This window comes from Aethalodelphis obliquidens, unplaced genomic scaffold (genome assembly GCF_003676395.1).
Source record: "Aethalodelphis obliquidens isolate GAN/ISIS:26980383/991018 unplaced genomic scaffold, ASM367639v1 scaffold13, whole genome shotgun sequence".
Classification (NCBI taxonomy): Eukaryota; Metazoa; Chordata; class Mammalia; order Artiodactyla; family Delphinidae; genus Aethalodelphis; species Aethalodelphis obliquidens.
This window is the reverse complement of record NW_020837957.1, coordinates 990,120-1,010,923: the sequence shown is the minus strand read 5'-3', so window position 1 is coordinate 1,010,923 and position 20,804 is coordinate 990,120. Positions and strand designations below refer to the sequence as shown.

The following is a 20,804-nucleotide window of genomic DNA, read 5'->3' as shown; positions in this document are numbered from 1 at the left end:
TTTTTTAAATGGCAGCTTACTTTATCTTCAGAAATATCTAGTCATTTTGATTTAATGAATTGATAGGAAGGAGATCACCACCAACATCCCGATTTTATATGAAAACTAAAAGAAAATATTAATACAATTTAAATTAGGTATATTCTTTCTCCAATTAAAATTTCTTACACCCAAATTATGAATTAGCAAAGTTTGAAAAGGTCATTCCTTGAAACTCCTCTAATATCTGGGAAAAATAAAATGCAAATACTGTTCTAAAATCTTGTCATTTATCTCAGACACCTAAATAAAACACTAGGCTGAGCCTTTAAAAATTTTATTTACAAAGTTGTGTACAACACGATGGAATAACATTTAGAATACCATATATATTCATTCATATATAAACAGACTTTTATAATAGAATGACACTTTTCGCCTTGTGAAAATTTTTTAATATTTAAAATCTCCCAACATCTCTATACATTTTTTTCTCACATAAAACTGCGGAGAGTGAACCTTCAGAAAAAATGAAAGTTCAGAGCTCTAAATCTACTGAATTTGTTTTTTTCTTAAAAAAATAAAAACCCCAAAAGGAAAGTCAATAATTTTTATACAAATATATACAAAGAATTTCCCTCCCATCCCCAAGGTACTGAGAGCAGGTGCCGTCGGGGTACATTTTCGGAAATTCGGTTTTCGGTTTTACCTGTACGGAAAGCTATTCCCCGCGGGTGCGCGGTGAGAGTTTGCTCCGCCAGCCTAGGTATGCAGGACCGGGTGGAGGCCGCCGAAAGTCGGTGTCGACGAGTTGGAGAGAGGAAATGGAAGAGAGGCAAAGTCCAGGATTGGGCAGGGGGGCCAGGAGCGGGGCGGGGCGCGCAGCTTGCAAATGCAGCCGACGCTCGAGGCCGCCGCCGGGCCCAGCATCCCGGCCACCGGCACGTCCCTATTGAGCGGGCCACTTGGCCTGCGCTGCGGCGGCGGCAGCGGCGGCGGCCGAGGCTGCAGGCTGCAGAAACTGTCCAGAGAGCGGCACGCTCAGGATGGGCGCGATGGTCGCCGTCGTCCGACTCAGCGAGAGAGGCTGATGCGTGGCTATGAGCGCTGCTGACTGCACGGTCCCGGGCGGCCGCAGAAAGGACTGCGCCGCCCCGCCGCCCCCGCTACCCCCGGTGCCCCCAGTTACCCCGGCGCCCCCAGCCGAGCCCCCGGGCGCCGCGGGGCCCCCACCGATGATGTTCTCGATGCTGAACGACGGTCGCGCACTCGGCTCGGACTTAATGAGCGACGCCGTGGTGCCAGCGGCGCCCGCCGTGCCCGCGGCGGCCGCGGCGGCGCCCAAACTGTTGAGCTGCAGCTGCAGGCCCGGGCCGAGCTGCGAGCCGAACGCGGCCGCTTTGCGGCCCAACTCGCCCGAGGGCAGCAGCGGCACGGCGGGCGGCAGCACGGGTGCCACCGGCGGCAGAGCGTACGGGTACTGGAGCGCCGCGGCCGCCGCCGCGGCTGCCGCAGCAGCAGGGTGCGAGTAGGCGCCAGCCGCGGCTGCAGGGTGCAGGCCGTAGGGGCGACCGTAGGGCCCCGCGGCGCCGGCCGCCGCCGCCAGGCTGTAGGCGCCGAAGCTCTGCATCATGAGCGCCGTCTGCTCACGCAGGTGCTCCTGCTGGTGGCGCTTGAAGCGTTTCCGGCGCCGCAGGAAGCTGCCGTTGTCGAACATGTCCTCGGACTGGGGGTCCAGGGTCCAGTAGTTGCCCTTCCCCGGGTTGCCCGGTTCACGGGGGATCTTGACGAAGCAGTCGTTGAGCGAGAGATTGTGGCGGATGCTGTTCTGCCAGGCGGGGAACTTCTCCCGGTAGTAGGGGAAGCGGTTGCTGATGAACTCGCAGATGCCACTCAGGGTCAGCTTCTTCTGCGGGCTCTGCAGGATAGCCATAGTGATGAGCGCGATGTACGAGTAGGGCGGCTTCACCAGGCTGTTCTTGGGCTTGTTCGGAGCCAGGCCTCCCGCCGCACCGCTGCCCGAGCCAGGCCCGCCACCGCTCCCGCCGCTCTCCTCGCCGCCAACGCCGCCCTTGCAGCCGTCGGCCTCGGACGCGCCCGCCTCGCCCCCTGGCCCGGCCCCGGCTCCAGCGGCCTCCTTGGGCAGTGCCAGGGGCTGCTGGTGCGGCGGCTGAGGCTGCCCATGGTGGGGGGCCGCCAGCGTCACCTCGTCCGCCTCGTCCAGGCGCAGCTCGGGCGGCCCCGCGGGGCTATCGCAGCCCGCGTCGCTGTCCTTCTCCTCCAGCCCGTCATCGCCCTCGCCCACCACATCGATGTCCACGTCCTCGGCCGTCAGCACCGTCTGGCCGGACATGTCGCTGGCGCTGCCGCCGCCGGAGAGGGTCATCCCTCCTCGGGGTTGGTGGCGGCGGCGGGGAAGGAGCGGTGCGCGATGGGCGTCTTCAGGGGCTGTCGCCAACCTCAGAAAAGGGGTTTTGGGCGCCCCCGAAAGATGGGGGATTGGGAGAGGGGAGGGGGGCGTAGGTGGTTCGGGGCCCTCCGGGCTTGGCTCACACTCGGCGGCCCGGCATCGCGCGGAGCGGGCTCTGCCGTCCGCCCCCAGTGGCAGCGCTCTGCAAACTCCAGCTGTCCCTGGCGCTCGGTACTAGGCGCTCGCTGCCGCTGCCAGCCCCGGCGGCTTCTCCACGCCGCGCCCCCTCACTTCGCCCGCCTTCCTCTGCCCCTGGCCCGGGCGTGGGGAGCAGGAGCAGTGCTGGCGGGCGCGGGACGCCGGGCGCCGAGCAGCTCGGGAGGGCGCGGGCAGGGGCAACGGGGGGAGGGGATGTCAGGGACGCTGAAGCCCCCGTAGTCGAAAGTCGCGTTTTAAGGACTGGCCTGATAGATTACTTTCTACTTAAAGATCCAGCGGGAGGCGGGGCCACGTGACCGTGCGTGACGTCAGGGCCGCCGCCGAGCCGGCCAAACTCAAGTTGGTTGAGAGAATTCTCAACAAAGGGACGAGGGACGCGCAACTCTGCGCCGCACCGTGCGCCAGCATCCCGCGGGGCCCGAGGGCGCCCCGGTCCGCCCCGAGACCCCACCTTGGGCTGCAGCCCGGCGCGGGGGTCGAGGGAGCCTGTGGGTGTGAGTGCGGATGGGTGCGTGTGAACGAGTGAGGGTGTGGGCCTGTGAGCGTCCGCCGAACCCCGAGGCTCCGCTGCCCTGCCCTACCCGCCCCCTCTCCCTTCTCCCCCGTTTGCCAACGCTCCCTAGGCAAGGGCTGGGCTTAGAACAGAGGACAAGATTCCCATCCCGTTGTTATTATTATTTTTTTAAAGAAAAACTTAGTAGTCTGTTTTGTTTTTTGTTTGATTCTTTTTAGCTCTAAAGAGTAAGGTATGCGCCCCGGCTCTGTCTTGCTAATTAGACTTAAGAGCCCCTCCTGCCTCAGTGCTTGGTCGGCGGAGACACCTACTGAGGGGAGACGCTCCTCCTCCCCGTAAAGTCAAACCACCCGGTCCTGCCTTCGCTTTCCAGGCTCGATGTGGGCGTGTTTATATGTATATATATATATATATATATTTTTTTTTTTCCCCGCTCGGCCGCAGCAGCATCAGTTGGGGTTCCCGAAGGTCAGAAAATGGCTATTGATTAATCTATTAGAATAGTTGCCGAGAGAAATAAAAAAGACGTAAAATAACAGGGAACCTATAAATAAAGAAGCCCTAACTAGCTGCTCGGAGTTGTTAAACGACTTAGCATGTGAAAAAGTCGGAAATGAGGCGCTGGGGAAGGAGCCGGGATTGTCAGCGGCCTGGGTAAGTCGAGTGGGGCCGGGAAGAGGCTTCGGGCCTCTAGGTTAGACGCCGCGCCCAGGTTGCGAGGGCAGACAACGCGGGGAGCGGGTGGTGTGACTTCGCAGGCGCCCAGGCCCAGCCTCCTGGGAGCGGGGCCGGCCCGGAGCTTGCCAGCGGGCTAGGCTCTCACTGCTGCTAACTAACGTGGATTCTTTTTCCTCAGGGCATAGACAAACCCTCCAAGATTTAACTTCCTCAGAAACCGGCAACAGAGGAGGTGGAGGAGGATGCGGCCAGTGAGCACCGAGTTTCTTTGGCAAGGAAAGTCAGTGATGGTAGGAAAGACTGTGGGCATTTAACTGGGATTGGCGGGGGCGCAAACCTACCCGGGTGCGTTGCATTGCTGGGGCGCGTGGACCTCGCACTTCAGAATAGTGCTCCTGACCGGGTGAATCCGCGATGGGCCGCCTCTTCCCCTCCCGCATTTTTAGGCAGCCTCCTTGCGAGCCGCGAGTGCCTACCGGGTGTGGCGGGCTCTTGGAACCCAAGCCCAGTCTGGCCGCTGAGGCCTGCGAGGGGAATGCAGGCCTCACCAGAAGGAGCACAAGGGCAGATGGTCCGAGAGAAAATAGTGAAATATTTACAGATGACACTAAGAAACTGATAGATTTCCTGGCGGACAGTAGTACTTCTGATTCCCTGTCTGTCTCTCACCTACGACCCCCCTCTTTCCTTAGCCTAGACACACGTAAACTTTCTTCATTATAGGCAGTGCGACACACAGATTGACTTTAATTTTCATTAGATAATTTCCCGGTTAAAACACTAGCACGTTGGATCCCCACTTCGCAGGATGTTTCTGGTTGAAGCTGGGGCAGTTACTCCAACTTGAGACGCCCACGAAACTCCAAGGTTTTTCTGTATCTAAATGAAACCCCGATTGCACCTGACCCTAAAATGCATCTGGGTTCATTTCCGCAGCTGCACCGCTTTGTGGCCCGCAGACTCCGAACCGTTTACAATACCACCTAGACAGCTTCCAGCGAAACAGACCGGAGCGGCGAGCTGGCTGCCCACCGATCCCCCCGGCAGCGGAGGTCCCGGCTGCAACTGTCCCAGTAAACCAATAATTACAAAAGGAAGGTCGGAAGGACACGAAAAAGAAAGCGAAATTCGCAAATTCACAAATTCCTTTTGCTCAGCTTCGGTTGTAGAGCCCCAGAGGCAGGCGCGGGCCGCAGCAGGAGCCCTACCGCAGCCTAGGAGGCTGGGCCCGCGTGGACGCGTGCGCGCGCGTGTGTGTGTGTGTGTGTGCGTGCGGGAGGGTGACAGCTCCAGGGGCTGCCCTCCGCAGTGTTCTTCAAGTATCCTCCAAATGAGCCTAATTTCGATTTCTTTGCCCGTCAGGGCTGGCTCTCAGGACTCCCTCGGCGCCGCTGTTTCTGCCTCTCAGCTTCCCTCGGCCAAGACCTGGCCCAATCCGTCCATTCCCCGGTGTCTCTGGAACCTCCCTGGGGGAAGGGGTGGGAGGTGAACAGCTCCCAGCCGCCAGTTCCATTTGTTGCGCTTTTATTCTTCGACACAATAAAAGTCAAATTAATTGATTCATACCATTAATTACGGGGCGTAGCGTGAAAAGCAACGCTTCCCCTCGGTTAGCGATCTATTGTGCTAATATCTTGTTCAATCAGTGTTACCATCTGATGCCGGGTCTGGCCCTTACAGAAACTTTTCGACTCGATTAGCTAAATGATGAGACGTGCGGGACCTACTGGCTGCGGCCCCGACGTCCTGCACCCGTGCGGGCCCAACGGCTGAATATCGATTTCCAGCGGAGGCGGCGGATTTTCCCGCGAGCTCTCTAGGCTAAGGAGCCGGCCGCCCTTTCCTCCTTCCCGGCGGACAGTAGCGCCGCGCAACCTCCCGTTGTTGGAAGGAGGCTAAGCGGCAGCCCAAGTGGGAGGCAGGAAGGTTCCCGCTGCCATCGCCGCGGGACGCCGCCAGGGCGGAAGGACCCGAGCCCGACGAGGTGCAGGGTCCTGTCCTAGGCCGACTAGATTCCGGGCTGAGTAAAGCCTGTTTGCCGCGTAATCTCAGCTTGCAGCTAAAAGCCCACAGGTCGTCAGTTACCGCCAAATTTTAGAACAGACAGAGATGGGAGAAGTGAGACGGATAGAGAAAGACAGGGACACATTTGTGGGGGGAAGAAAGATGTGATAGAGGGAACGGAAATATTAGTGGGGGGGGGAAGGAAAGAGAAATGTGGATAAACATTTTCTGAGTCTCAGAGGGTTACTGGGGAGGTAGAATGAAAACAAACAAGCACAAACAATTACTATGAGAGTGACTACTTGGGTCACAACAAGCAAACTTCCCCGGAGGGATTTAAAGAAGATGGCAGCCAGCTGTCTCACCTGTTCAAATGTTTGAAACGTTTCAGCCAAAGAGAATGTAATGAGGCTCCCTCCGTTTCTCCTGGGGCGGGCAGAGTCCGTGGTACCCAGCTGCGGAAGCCGCCAAGACCGGGGCCGTTGGGGGCGGGGGTTGGTAGTGGTGGTGGAGCGGACCGAGGTTCTAGCAACAGGAAACAGGAAAAGTGGAGTTCGGATCGATTGGAAGGAAATTGAGACGTCTGGGGGAGGGGAGATTTAGAATGTGTGTCCTGGGGGGTGAGATGGGGGTGGGGGAGACATAGTGGATGGAACAGTTTATGACGGAGAAGGGGAAATTAATTACAACTCAATTTGGGTTCTTAAGTGGTGAACACAGGACAAGGGGCACGGTCAGAGTCTGCGGAAGGCTGCAATGGCCCACCTACCCCTCGCCAGGCCCAAGCGAACCCAGGTGCCCTCTTCCGACTCCTTTAAGTCAGAGACTATGCCAATGGTTTGAATAAATCGTTGGCCCGAGGTGAGATAAATCTTTACGTCCGCGCGCGTGTGCGCTTTTCTTGCAATACGGGGAGAAAGGACCACGTTCAGCGCAGTGAGGGGCGCGACTCCCACAGAGAGCAGCCACCCTCCCTGTGCTGCAGGGGAAACAAAACGTGGATGGAGCCCATCTGGAATATACCCCTCTCTTCACCCCGCAAAAACCAAAGTCGGCTCTTTCTTGACAGTCTTCACAGATGTGTGAAACTATTATCAGCCTCGGCCTGGATGGCCGCCACCAAAGGAGGTGGGAAGGGCTGAGATGATATCCGGGTCCCCAACGCATCCAAGTTATTTCTATTTCCATCCTTGTATACCTTTCCAGATCTCTTTGGGTTGCGGGAAAAAAGATTAATTTAATGTACATGCATCTCAAAACTTCATTTATTTACAAGGTGTCCGCCACTCAAGGCCCATGCCAAGAAGTGCCTTGTAATGGCGAGAGACCAAAGGGAAAGGAAGAGAGAGGGAGAGAGGATGGCTTCGAATTTATTTATATTGGAAATGTATAAACATCCATTCTGTAAAAGGCAACACGTTTAATTAACGATGAGAGAGCAGTTAGGGGCAGAAAGCTAGTAAAATTGTGTGATAAATTTATGGCATTGTTAGCGTGCTTTTAATTATGGCTATTATGTTAATTATTTCACATTAGCATGGAGTTATCAGCAGCATGTCAGATTTAATCAAAACGAGCCTTTCTCTCGAAAATTGTTCTTTTCATCCGCGAGGAGAAAGGTCCTGGGCAGGATTGGGATTTAAAAATGACTTGGTATTGAAAGCTCGAGTCTTCTCGACCCGGTTTGGTGCGATGCGGCCAGGCCCGGCTGTCCGCTGGGTCCCTCCAGGCTACCGGCAGCTCGCGGAGGAGCCGAGGGCTGGGTTTTTAGGAATTCACCATTTTCACCCCCTTCGGAGCCGACACTTCATCATATGGGATCATTCTGTCAAACAATATGATGCCGCTCATTTTTATCTGTCCCGCTTTACAAAACCCCCATTCAGCCCAACGAGGAGCAACAAAAGCCTCGGAGCGGCGCGGCGGCCGCTGGCGACCACAGCCTCCCAGGCGCGCGGGGGAGAAAGGCGAGAGGGGCCGAGGAGAGCCGGCAGCGGGCGCGCGCCCCTCGCCGCCCGAGGGAACGCGGCTTGGCAAGGCCCCCGCGCCCAGGTGGCGGGTCCTCGGGTGTGGCCCGGGCGGGACCTCTCCCGAGCCGGCACCCGCCCTCGGCCTCCCCGCGGGCGCCCGGCGGAAGTGCCTTTCCCTCCTCGAGAGCGACTTGCCCACCCAGGCCACATCGATTTCTCAATCACTGCGGATCGATTTATTGGGAGCAAATAAATAGCCCGTTTTGAAAACGTTTCAATTGTTGCCTTGATGGTTGGGGCGCTGACGCGGGAGGGAGCGCAGGGCCGAGGGGCTCGCGCGGGAAGGTCCTTCTGGGAACGTGGGGGGCGCAAAGGCCCGAGCGCCACTCGCCACGGAAGCCTCGTGTGTGCGTGCGCGGCCGCCGCCGCACGTCCCCCACACTTGGATCTCCGGCGACGCCCCGGCCTCCTCGAGGGTTCGGCTTCCTCCGCTCGCGCTCAGCTCCCCCTGGCGGCGGGGCGAGCGGGAGTTCAGCGCCCAGCCTTTACACCTCGTGACGTCCAGGCAAGTTCGCCGGGGTTCTGAGTCCTTCAAAAGTTCCCCCTCAGGCCACCGTGCGACCCTGAGTCTAGTCCCCGGGGCCCGCGCCGGGTGGAGGTACTCAGGCCCTGGGCAGCTCGCGCCCACCCCGCTGGCCTTCCGGCCCGGGCCCGCGGACGCTGCTGCCTCCTCGCCCCGGCCCCGGAGCGGCCTTCCTGCGCAAGACCACTCAGGCCCCCGCCCTTCCCGGGACTGGGCTGTGGACTGGCCAGCTGTTGCCTTATTTTTAGAGCCATTCCATTCGCGCGGTTATATTTAACTCGATCCACTCCTCCGAGGAGGTCGCTAGGACATCGAATTCTCTACATCGCAGCTTGGGCCCGCCTGCCTAGCCTCAGTGGCAGGTTGGAAAACCCCTGCTTAAGAATCTTTGACATCTCCGGAGCTTGGCTAGGAGAGGCAGGTTGTGAGGGCTGATTCTAGAAGCAGTCGCCACCGCGCCTGCACACACACTGCGAAGAGGGTCAGTCTTGGGTGGGGGAGGGGAGTGTGGAGGAGGATTGGGTCCCAAGGGAAGGGTTCTCTGCGGGGAGTATTGGGTCCATTTCCTACTTATGCATGAGCCAGAGCACCCAGGTGACCTGGAAGACGTCTTACAACTCTGCCCTTCAGAAAGGTTATGATTTTTGTATTCATGCAGGAATCCTCTCTCCTCCCTCCTCCTGAACAAGGTCAACAGGATACTTAAATTTAAACTGGCTCCTCAGTTTCAGCCTAGTCTTCCCTCGGCAAAATCTCAAGAAGACTATGCCACTGGCCCAGTCACATCCCAGGGAAGGGACCCATTTGGATAACATAGAAACACCATCATAATACATACTTTTTCTCTCAGAAGGGCAAAGTGAATTTACAAGAAAAAAAAAAGTAGAAGTCACATACTAAATGTACACATACAGATGTGAGAAGACCTGGGATATTAAATGCACTTTTAAAATTTAAATTCTTCTCCTTCTAACACTTTTAAAGAAAGGACTTTCTTAACCTTGGGTCCAAAGCAGATATTTCTGGCTGCCTCTTTTTGTAGATCTCCGTACACTGTACGGGAGAAGGATGGAAGTCATACAGCTGAATTTAGTGGGAGAGGATGCTCTAGCCAAGCACTCTCCGTCTGGGGGGGAGGCGTGCTGGCAGCGTTCAATAAATATTGGTTCAGTAACTGAAATCAGTAAGACACAGCCTCACTCTGATGAGTGACTTATTAAAGAAAGTTTGTAGTTAAAATGTGGTATAATTAATTGTATAAATATTTATCATAGAATGTTACAGGAGTTCAGAGTAGACACACCTAACTCTGCCTGGAAAAGAGGGGTGTGTGAAGGTTTCCCAAAGGAAATAAAGTCTGAGCTGTCTTGAATGATGAGTTAACTACTGTTAGGTGGATGAAGGGAGGAACCGAGTTCTTGGCAGAGAACCCAGCGAGCCAAGACACAGAGGTATGCAATACAAGAGGAGGAGCTAATCGTTTAATAATTGGAGAGGGCGGGTAGCTGGAGTTGATGCTGTAGAGGCAGACAAGAGTGAAATCATGAAGATTCCAGAATATTGTGCTAAACAGCCTGAAGTTGATAAGGAGCCACTGAAGGGTTTTAACGTTATGATTGGCATGCTCAGAGTGAAATTTTGCAACAATCTTTTGGGGCCATGTGAAGGATAAACTAGAGGGAGTAAGACTGGAGGTAGTAAAGAGGCTATTTCAGTTATCTCAGTAAGAGGTGATGAAGACATGACTTAAAGGCAGTGGGACTAGAGAAGAGGGGATGAATTGGAGAAAGATTTAGAAAGTAAATTTGATAGTACTAAGTGTCTGATTAATAAGGGAGAAGGAGTTCACAGTAACTCTCACACAGGAAATTTGGGCGTCTGGAGGAAATGTTGGTATGGAGATGGAGGAACTCTCTAGTCGCTTGCTCCTCAGCCATCCACATGATTACCCAAGTTATCTCCTTAAATATCAGTCAGAGCATGCCAATCACTTCCCAGATCAAAAACCTCATTGTTTATAGAAGAAAATTCAAACTCTTTCGGAAAGCATATCAGGCGTGCCATGATCTGGCTCCAACTTAGCTTCTAGTTTCATTTGCACCCCATGCTGTAGCCCCATGGGACTGTATTCCATTCCCAGGACATACTATGAACTCCATTATATACCAGTTGTGTGACTTTGAGCACATCCCTTAGACTTCTTTGTGCCTTATTTCCTCATCTGTAAAATGGAGATAATAGTACCTTCTTTATGGGATTGTTGTAAGGATTAAGTATACCCAAAACACTTAGAACTGGGTTTGACACATAGTTTTAAGAATCACTCCAAAAAACATTTTTTTTTAATGAATTGTGTCTTTGCAATGCATTTTCCTGTTTTCTTTTTTTTCTTAATTAATTTATTTTTGGCCTCGTTGGGTCTTCTTTGCGGTGCGCAGGCTTCTCATTGAGGAGCACGAGCTCTAGGCACACGGGTTTCAGTAGTTGTGGCACACGGGCTCAGTAGTTGTGGCTCGCAGGCTCTAGAACGTAGGCTCAGTAGTTGTGGTGCACGGGCTTAGTTGCTCCACAGGATGTGGGATCTTCCTGGTAGGGACTGAACCCGTGTTCCCTGCATTGGCAGGCAGATTCTTAACCACTGCGCCACAAGAGAAGTCTGCCTTTTTCTGTTTTCTGATTGAGAGACATAGTCCCAGCCTTCTTGGAGCTTTCAGTTTAGTTGTGAAGAGTAAGAGAGGAGACACTGTAAGCCCTTGAAGGTAGAGATTGAGCGGCTTAGATTATTATTATTTTTTGATCTTGAAAGTGACTATTGTAGAATTTTGAGCAAGGAAGTGATGTGACTGGATATGTGTTTTAGCAATATCACTCTATCATTGATGGGGAGAATGGACTGAACACAGAAGTTGATGAGTTCAGTTTTGCACATACTGAATTTGAGGTGCTGGTGGAATTTCAGAGTTGACATAATTATTAGGAGATAGGAATCTAGAGCAGTGCTGTCTAATGGAAATACAATGTGAGCTACAAATGTGAGTTATGTATGTACTTTTATATATGTTAGTTAGGTATGTCTAACAGCTAAATTTAGAAAAGCAAACAGAAACAGGTAAGTTGATTTTTTTAATGATACATTTTATTTAACCCAATATACCTGAAAATATTGTCATTTAAGCATACACAATGTATATAAAAGTTATTGAGATATTTTCTATTCATTTTTTTCTAAGTCTTTCAAGTATGATGTATATTTTACCCTTACAGCCATCTCAGTTTGAACTAGCCACATTTCAACTGCTCCATGGCCACAAGTGGTTAATGGCTATCATATTGGATAGCTCAGGTCTAGAGCTTAAGAGAGAAGTTGGGACTACAAATTAAGACTTAGGAGTCATCAGCTTTCGTGTGATAGTTCAGGCAATGAGAGTGTGTAAGCTCAGCAAATGGGAGTGTGTGCAATGAGCAAAAGGCCAAGGGAATATCAGAGAGGGGAGAAGGAAGAAGAGCCCATAAAAGAAAGTGAGAAAATAAATAGAGCTTAAATTGGAGCAAGTATGATCATGGGAAGCAAGGAAGAGGGACTTTTGAGAAGATAAAAGTTGTCAACAAGGTCAAGTGTTTCTGAGATGTAGTTTTATTATGTGTAGTTGTTATATGGATATTATTATAAGTGTTTGGCCTTCTCTGATAGGAATTCTTCAAATTCCGGCAAGGCAGTTATTGAAAGTAGATACCATTTCTTCATTCTGTGCACAGTTGCAAAATGTTATTGTTTGATTTCATTAAAACATGCATATCGCCTCTTTCTATGAACTTGTGCCACAGTCACAGTGACCAAAATGTTCATTGCTCCTTGCCTGGAACGGTTCCAGTTTAAGCCAACTTTTCACGTATAATTATATCTAGGGCCTATTTTATTCTCAGAAGTGTCCCAGTTTGGATAATAAAGTATTTGGTCACCCCATACATGGTAGACGTAACTTTCAACACTTAGAGTATACTCAAGCTGTCCAGGAGGTTTTCTACTGATGGATAGAGAGGTGCTTAAAACAAATATAGGTGCCACTAACTATAGTTTTCATTGCCTCCCAGTTAGATCAGGGCTTCTCTTTGCACTCTCCTGAGGTTTTCTGAAGGGAAACTAAAGCAGCATAACCTGCCAAGTAGGACTGTGACTGAATTTTCTTTGTGACCCAAAATAAATCTATACATTCCCATCCCATCCACACCTCCAGGATGATGTAAGTGATTTTATTAAGTACTTGCTTTGTGCTAGGTGCTCTCTTATGTACTTTACATGTATTTATTTAATCCTTATAACAGTCTTGTGAGGACGAACAGTAATTATTCCCATTTTACAAATGAGGAAGTTCACTCGGCCAGGATTTGAAGGCAGTTTGGCTCTTAACCACTACACTGCACTGCCCTCTAATATCATCTTTCTTTTCATCTGCCCCTTCTTTCCCTTCCTCATCCCCAATGGCTTTCTTACTGTCACCCACAACTGAATTAAACCGTTCAATGGGGGCATATTGATTAAATGCCTCTATAATATTATTATTAATCTTTTGAATTATGGAAGACGATGCACAAAGAACAGAGGTCTTTATTGTCTAGTCGTTACTGCAGAGTTTGATATTTTGCTCTTTTCTGGGATGAAGATATGTATCAACCATTTTGTGCTATTTTCTTTTAAAAGAGACCCTAATACTTTCTTGGTAACTGGTTTTGAGAATGTCTCAGAACAGGTAGTCTTTAGGAAAAAAATACTATAGAACTTTTCATAACAACACCATGAATTATTATCTATCACTACATTCTCCCCAAATTTAGAAGTTTAAAATAGTAAATACTTATTTTCTCATAGTTTCTGTGGATCAGGAATTCAGAAGGGGCATAGCTTGGTGATTCGTGTTCTGTATCTGCCGTGAGGCTGCAGATAAGCTGTTGACTGGGCTGCATTCATACGAAGACTTGACTGGGGCTTACTCACATGGCTGTTTGCAGGAGGCCTCAGTTCCTTGCCATGGAAACCTCTTCATAGGACTGCTTATGTCATGGCAGGTGGGTCCCCAGAGCAAGTGATATAAGAGAAAAAGGAAGGCAGAAGCCACAAGGTCTTTTATGATCTAGCCTCATCACATGCTGTCACTTCTGCTGAGTCTATTGGTCACACAGAACAATGCTGATTCAGCGTAGGAGTGCACTATTATAAGGATGTGAATACCAGAATGTGGGGATCGTTGGGGACCATCTTGGAGGTCTGCTACCACAATTCACTCTCTGCTCCCTGATTCATGTTGCTCCCATATGCAAAATGTACTTTCTTCTTCCCAAAGTTCCTAAAAGTCTCATTCCATTAGAGCATCACCACAGAATTCAGAATCTCATCATATAAGTCAGGTGTAGATGACTTCTCAGATGTAGTTCCACAAGCTCCTTGACTACAGTTCCTCTTTCTCAGAATGCTTGTGAACCAAAGAGACAAATTATCTTCCTCCACATACACTCAATGTAGGATAGGCATAGGATAACTGCTATACAGACATTCTTCTTCAAAAGGGGGGAATAGGGAGTCACACAAGAGTCACTGGTCTAGAGCAATTCTGATATTCAGTTATGCACAGGTCGACATTTCCTAGATTAGGGCTCAATGTCTGAAAATAATCCTTTATGGCTCTTGGCTCCACCTTCTGGGTTCTTATTTCTACCCTCCAAGTTATCTTTCCTTTCTCATGAAGGATAGCACACGTTTGCAGCTGAAGTAGTTTTCTTAACCTGTTTGCTGCTTGTAGAATTTGGGGGGATCCAAAGACCTCTTTTCATTTTGTACTGTTTGCTTAGTCCAATCCAGTGATGTTTCTGACAATATATTTCTCTTCTGATGAGATTGGGCACGTTCAGGGTGGTGCAGGCGTAGACTCTTCTGCTAATATAATTCTCCAGGTATCTCTATCATCCTCCCGGCCATGTATATTGGTAAACATGAACCCCATTCCAGGGGGGTGAAACTTGATTGACTTAATCCCACTATGATGGTTTCATCCACCTTGCCAAAGATGGATGAAGACATGGTAAAGTGATACCATTCTGCCCAATGAGAAACAAGGGGAAGATTGTCTAGGGGCTTCCAGGAAAGGTTTTCCTTGCTGACAAAACGATCTCTAAGGAAGGAAATGTTCCTCTTCTTCTACTAGGCGTATGTCTGCATGATACTTGCAGTTGTCATCTTTTACTCTTGAGTTTGGCAGAAGAAAACAATGGGAAGCACTTAGATTCTTCATTATATAATTGAGCAACTGAATTAATCAAGGGCAGAAAAATGAATTTTCTTTATTTTTAAACCAGTTGCTAGTTGTGGTCATGAATTTACAGTGAAACCCAATCAGCATGGCTGTGTGGTTGTTTGTTTATTTGTTGGTTTTGTTTTTTGGACCAATTGTTCAGGTGAAGGCTGGAGAAAAGGTTTTGGTGATTATGTGTTTGCTAAGTACAGTGTGTGTACTCTTCAAGGGAGTGACTGTATAATTATGGCTCTCTCTCTTTCCCTTTTACTCTCCCTTTACCCTTTTACTAGCCCCCATACTCTCCTATCTTTTTCCTTTTCCTCTTCCTATTTTCCCTCCTCCTTTCTCCTCCTCTTCCTCCTGCATAGGTAGCTTCCTGATTCTCAGTCTTCTGTGAGCTACCATTTACATGTATGAATTGTCTTACTCAATCCTCATAACAACCCTGTCTAGCAGGTACTGATTAATATTCCCATTTTCTAATCGAGGCATTAGATTAAGCAACTTGTTCATGGGCATATAGCTGGCGTCCAGCTCAAGCCTATATGATTGCAAAGTCTGTGTTTTAACCAGTATGCAGGAGTAAAAGGAACTCTTCTAAAGAAAGACCATTCACTAGCTCTCAGTGTTAAACTAGTTGAGTTCATATATCTACCCAGTGGATAAGATAAACAGAAAACTGTGGTCAAGCCCTCTAATTCTTGTGGGAGCCAATATTGTACATTTAATCAAAATTTCAGTGTTTATTGTCCTTTAAAACAAAGGAGGTTAAACCTCAAAGTTTAAAACAAGATCAAGATTCTAATTTCTCTAACTAGTTCCAGCCTACGAAATGAGCTGATTCCCCAGACACCTGATTACTTTGCCGCTTTTAGGTAGCTAGACAGGAGGAAAATGTCAGTCCAGAGCCTCTCACCCACCCTTACCTGTAATGAGCTGCTAAAAGGGTGGCAACTACTTCTGACATTTATCTTTTTTTCCAGAGTATTTTATACCAAACCATGGCCAAGAGATCATTCTATGAGGCCTAAGGAAATGAATCTTTGTGTATTAGCTTAGATAACTTTACGTTTTTATTTTTAAGAATTCACATTCTTTTTTCTTTTTTTTTTTGATTGAGGGCAATTGCTTTTTTTAAATTAATTAATGGCAGCGTTTGGTATTTGTTGCTGCGCGCAGGCTTTCTCTAGTTGCGTCTAGCGGGGGTTTCTCTTGTTGCGAAGCGCGGGCTACAGACGCGTGGGCTTCAGTAGTTGTGGCACACAGGCTTAGTTGTTCCGCGACATGTGGGATCTTTCCCGACCAGGGATCGAACCCATGTCCCCTGCATTGGCAGGCAGATTCTTAACCACCGCACCACTAGGGAAGTCCCTAGATAACTTTACTTTTAGTGTCTTGATTTTACAGTTGTTTAAAGGGAGTCATATTTAGTTTTGACATGTCTCTTTCTTTTTCAGGAATAGGAAATTGGTCTCAAAAAAGCCCTGAAATTTGTCTCTGGTAGTCTTATCAGTCTGTAACTCCTTGGGACTTCTTAGGAATTCAAAAATTTTTGAACACAGTACCTTAAAGAGAAAACAGTTTTCTTTGAGCTGTGATTTGGGTGTTGTATAGAGAAAGTGATCTTTAGTTTGGAGATGGGCGGTCCTCTTGTCCTCCTATAGATCTGTGGTGATAACTCACCAAGAGCCCTGATGCTCCCAGGGCATTTACAGTTTTTGAATATTCACTCCTATGTATTTAAAAGACTTAGAGAAAAACAGCTATACTTACTCTTTTATTATGTTAATCTAATTTACATACTGACTGGAATTGTTTATGTAGGGGATTTTGACTGTGGTATTGTTTGCCTAAGGAAGAAAACTTGGTAGCAATTTTGTCATGCAATATTTACAGTCTGCATTCCTGTATATATTGGGGGAATCTTGCTAAAATATTGCATGACAGAAAATTTCAATAAGCATGTTTAAATGAATTCTAAGAAACCAGACAGAAAGGAAATATGTCTCTGTGGTTCTGAAACATTTATCTCCCTGGGTGGAAAAGGGTAGGGGTAAGCCTTTTAATGATAGATTGTCCAAGAGAAAAATGTACATTAATCTGTGGTTTAATGTGTTCCCTAAATGTCTTAATTGCTTTTAAAGCCATGTAAATAAATAACATTCAAAGGGTGTGAATTAATATCCTAAGAAATGACTTTCCTGATATAGGGGCTCCTATTTCAAATAATATTTATAAGGCACCACAAATAATTTTTCAGTCCAGAATTAAGAAGCCTGAGGTTGGGAAACCTGAATTTACCAACTGTTAAGGTAGGAACATTTGTTTGTTTTGTTTTGTTTTGTTTTACAATGAGGTTAATCCTTGCCTTAGGTATTCAATTGTTATTTTATAAAGGAAGGAAGGATCAACTCTCCCTGGGAGGGGACAAAGGATCTTGGATTGTTAAATCTTCATGGTAATTACAGTACTTTAAAGCTAGGAATTGAACGTGAAGATAAACTCAGCATGCCTTTAGTTTTATTTCTGAACAGAACATTTTAGGTCTAAGAGAGAGAAGTTAAGGTTTGTTTTAAATGAGCACCAATTTTCTGAATTAAAAGTGAGTGCATTCTCATCATAATGCTTCTCACTCTCCCCTTAAATGATTAAAACAAAAATCTATAAGCTGATTACCATTTTGGAGAAGTTTTAGTATTGAACTTTCTTTGATTTATAAAATTCAGCTTCTTCTCTCACTTTTGCACCTACAAGTGACCCCTCCCCTTACTCCTCCCCAACATATGAAGATTCCTTGGTATTTTTATCTTTGACTCATGGTAAGAAATACATGTCCTCGTATATAAATACATGTAACTAGATTCATATACATACATGAAACACACGTTTCATAGAATGAAATTAACACTATGTGTATTGTACTATGATTTTTTTTTCCTATTCTGGGAAAAAAGATGCTTGATATAACCCACAAAATTGATTTCATGGCCCACTAATGAGTTGCAACCAGGAGTTTGATAAAACACTATCTAGACTCTAGAGAAGTAATTGAATTGAAGAAGCACATTCTTTGGTTTTTTTTGTTTTTTTTACTTTTCTTGGTGTCCATACATAAGTTCTCTACATCTGTGTCTCTATTTCTGCCTTGCAAACAGGTTCATTTATACGATTTTTCTAGATTCCACATATATGCGTTAATAGACGATATTTGTTTTTCTCTTTCTGACTTACTTCACTCTCTGACAGTCTCTAGGTCCATCCACATCTCTACAAATGACCCAGTTTCGTTCCTTTTTATGACTGAGTAATATTCCATTGTATATATATGTACCACATCTTCTTTATCCATTTGTCTGTCAGTGGGCATTTAGGTTGCTTCCATGACCTGGCTATTGTATATAGTGCTTCAGTGAACATTGGGGTGCATGTGTCTTTTTGAATTATGGTTTTCTCTGGATATATGCCCAGTAGTGCGATTGCTGGGTCATATGGTAATTCTATTTTTAGTTTTTTAAGGAACCTCCATACTGTTCTCCATAGTGGCTGTATCAACTTACATTCCCACCAACAGTGCAAGAGGGTTCCCTTTTCTCCACACCCTCTCCAGCATTTGTTGTTTGTAGATTTTCTGATGATGCCCATTCTGATTGGTGTAGTTTTGATTTGCATTTCTCTAATAATTAGTGTTGTTGAGCAGCTTTTCATGTGCCTCTTGGACATCTGTATGTCTTCTTTGGAGAAATGTCTATTTAGGTCTTCTGCCCATTTTTGGATTGGGTTTTTTTTTTTAATATTGAGCTGCATGAGTTGTTTATATATTTTGGAGATTAATCCTTTGTCCGATTATTCATTTGCAAATATTTTTTCCCATTCTAAGGGTTGTCTTATCTTGCTTATGGTTTCCTTTGCTGTGCAAAAGCTTTTAAGTTTCATTAGATCCCATTTGTTTATTTTTGTTTTTATTTCCATTACTCTAGGAGGTGGATCAAAAAAATATCTTGCTGTGATGTATGTCAAAGAGTGTTCTTCCTGTGTTTTCCTCTAAGAGTTTCTGGTCTTACATTTAGGTCTTTAATCCATTTTGAGTTTATTTTTGTGTATGGTGTTAGGGAGTGTTTTAATTTCATTCTTTTACATGTAGCTGTCCACTTCTCCCCACACCACTTATTGAAGAGACTGTCTTTTCTCCATTGTATATCCTTGCCTCCTTTGTCATAGACTAGTTGACCATAGGTGCCTGGGTTTACTTCTGGACTTTCTATCCTGTTCCATTGACCTGTATTTCTGTTTTTGTGCCAGTACCATATTGTCTTGATTACTACAGCTTTGCAGTATAGTCTGAAGTCCAGGAGCCTGATTCCTCCAGCTCCATTTTTTTACCTCAAGATTTCTTTGGCTGTTCGGGGTCTTTAGTGTTTCCATACAAATTATAAGATATTTTGTTCTAGTTCTGTAAAAAATGCCATTGGTAATTTGATAGGGATTGCACAGAATCTGTAGATTGCTTTGGGTAGTATAGTCATTTTCACAGTATTGATTCTTCCAATCCAAGAACGTGGTATATCTCTCCATCTGTTTGTGTGATCTTTGATTTCTTTCATCAGTGTCTTATAGATTTCTGAGTACAGGTCTTTTACCTCCTTAGGTAGGTTTATTCCTAGGTATTTTATTCTTTTTGTTGCAGTGGTGAATGGGATTGTTTCCTTAATTTCTCTTTCTGATCTTTTGTTGTTAGTGTATAGGAATGCAAGAGATTTCTGTGCATTAATTTTGTATCCTGCAACTTTACCAAATTCATTGATTAGCTCTAATAATTTTCTGGTTGCATCTTTAGGATAATCTATGTATAGTATACTGTCATATGCAAACAGTGACAGTTTTACTTCTTCTTTTCCAATTTGTATTCCTTTTATTTCTTTTTCTTCTCTGGTTGCCATGGCTAGGACTTCCAAAACTATGTTGAATAACAGTGGCAAGAGTGGACATCCTTGTCTTGTTCCTGATCTTAGAGGAAATGCTTTCAGTTTTTCACCATTGAGAATAATGTTTGCTGTGGGTTTGTCATATATGGCCTTTATTATGTTGAGGTAGGTTCCCTCTATGCCCACTTTCTGGAGAGTTTTTATTATAAATGGGCGTTGAATTCTGTCAGAAGCTTTTTCTGCATCTGTTGAGATAACCATATGGTTTTTCTCCTTCAATTTGTTAATATGGTGTATCACGTTGATTGATTTGCATACATTGAAGAATCCTTGCATCCCATGGATAAATCCCACTTGATCATGGTGTATGATCCTTTTAATGTGTTGTTGGATTCTGTTTGCTCGTATTTTGTTGAGGATTTTTGCATCTATGTTCATCAGTGATATTGCTCTGTAATTTTCTTTTTTTGTAGTATCTTTGTCTGGTTTTGGAATCAGGGTAATGGTGGCCTCATAGAATGAGTTTCAGAGTGTTCCTTCCTCTGCAATTTTTTGGAAGAGTTTGAGAAGGATGGGTGTTAACTCTTCTCTAAATGTTTAATAGATTTCACCTGTGAAGCCATCTGGTCCTGGACTTTTGTTTGTTGGAAGATTTTTAATCCCAGTTTCAATTTCATTACTTGTGATTGGTCTGTTCTTATTTTCTATTTCTTCCTGGTTCAGTCTTGGAAGGTTATACCTTTCTAAGAATTTGTCCATTTCTTCCAGATTGTCCATTTTATGGGCATAGAGTTGCTTGTAGCAGTCTCTCATGATGCTTTGTATTTCTTCAGTGCCTGGTAAAACTTCTCCTTTTTCATTTCTAATTTTATTTGAGTCCTCTCCCTCTCATGTTTTCCTTCATATTATAGCATTTATTTTTGCCTTACATTGTATTCAGACCTGGGATCTTACAGGTTGAAAGATGGAAAGACAGCTTTTATCATTGCTAGCTTCAGGAGTGGAAGAAGTTGTAGCTAGGAACGATCTCATAGAATAACCTGTTAACAGAATGAAACAGCTGTAACTTGGGTTATGACTATTGGATCCTTGCTGGGTACACTTTAAGCCTGTTGTAGAGTTGGTCTTTTATTTTAGATGTACTCAATTCATGTGACAGATGGATCTACAGACTTGCTTTTTTAAGCATAGTGTATGGCTATTTAAAAGAATTCCTTTGAAAAAATTTTACAAATTTT

The 20,804-nt window shown here is 46.7% G+C and overlaps 1 protein-coding gene across 1 annotated transcript; it reads right to left on the bottom strand.

Annotated features, from left to right (window-relative positions):
- Positions 1 to 303: 303 nt before the first annotated feature.
- Positions 304 to 2,481, bottom strand: FOXD3 (forkhead box D3). Its single transcript, XM_027113960.1, has one exon. The coding sequence runs from the start codon at positions 2,363 to 2,365 to the stop codon at positions 929 to 931; it is 1,437 nt and encodes a 478-aa protein (XP_026969761.1). The 5' UTR covers positions 2,366 to 2,481; the 3' UTR covers positions 304 to 928.
- Positions 2,482 to 20,804: the final 18,323 nt, after the last annotated feature.

What these genes read in the sequence shown, in the direction of transcription:
- FOXD3 (XM_027113960.1), bottom strand. Translation starts at nt 2,365, where the DNA reads ATGACCCTCTCCGGCGGCGGCAGCGCCAGCGACATGTCCGGCCAGACG.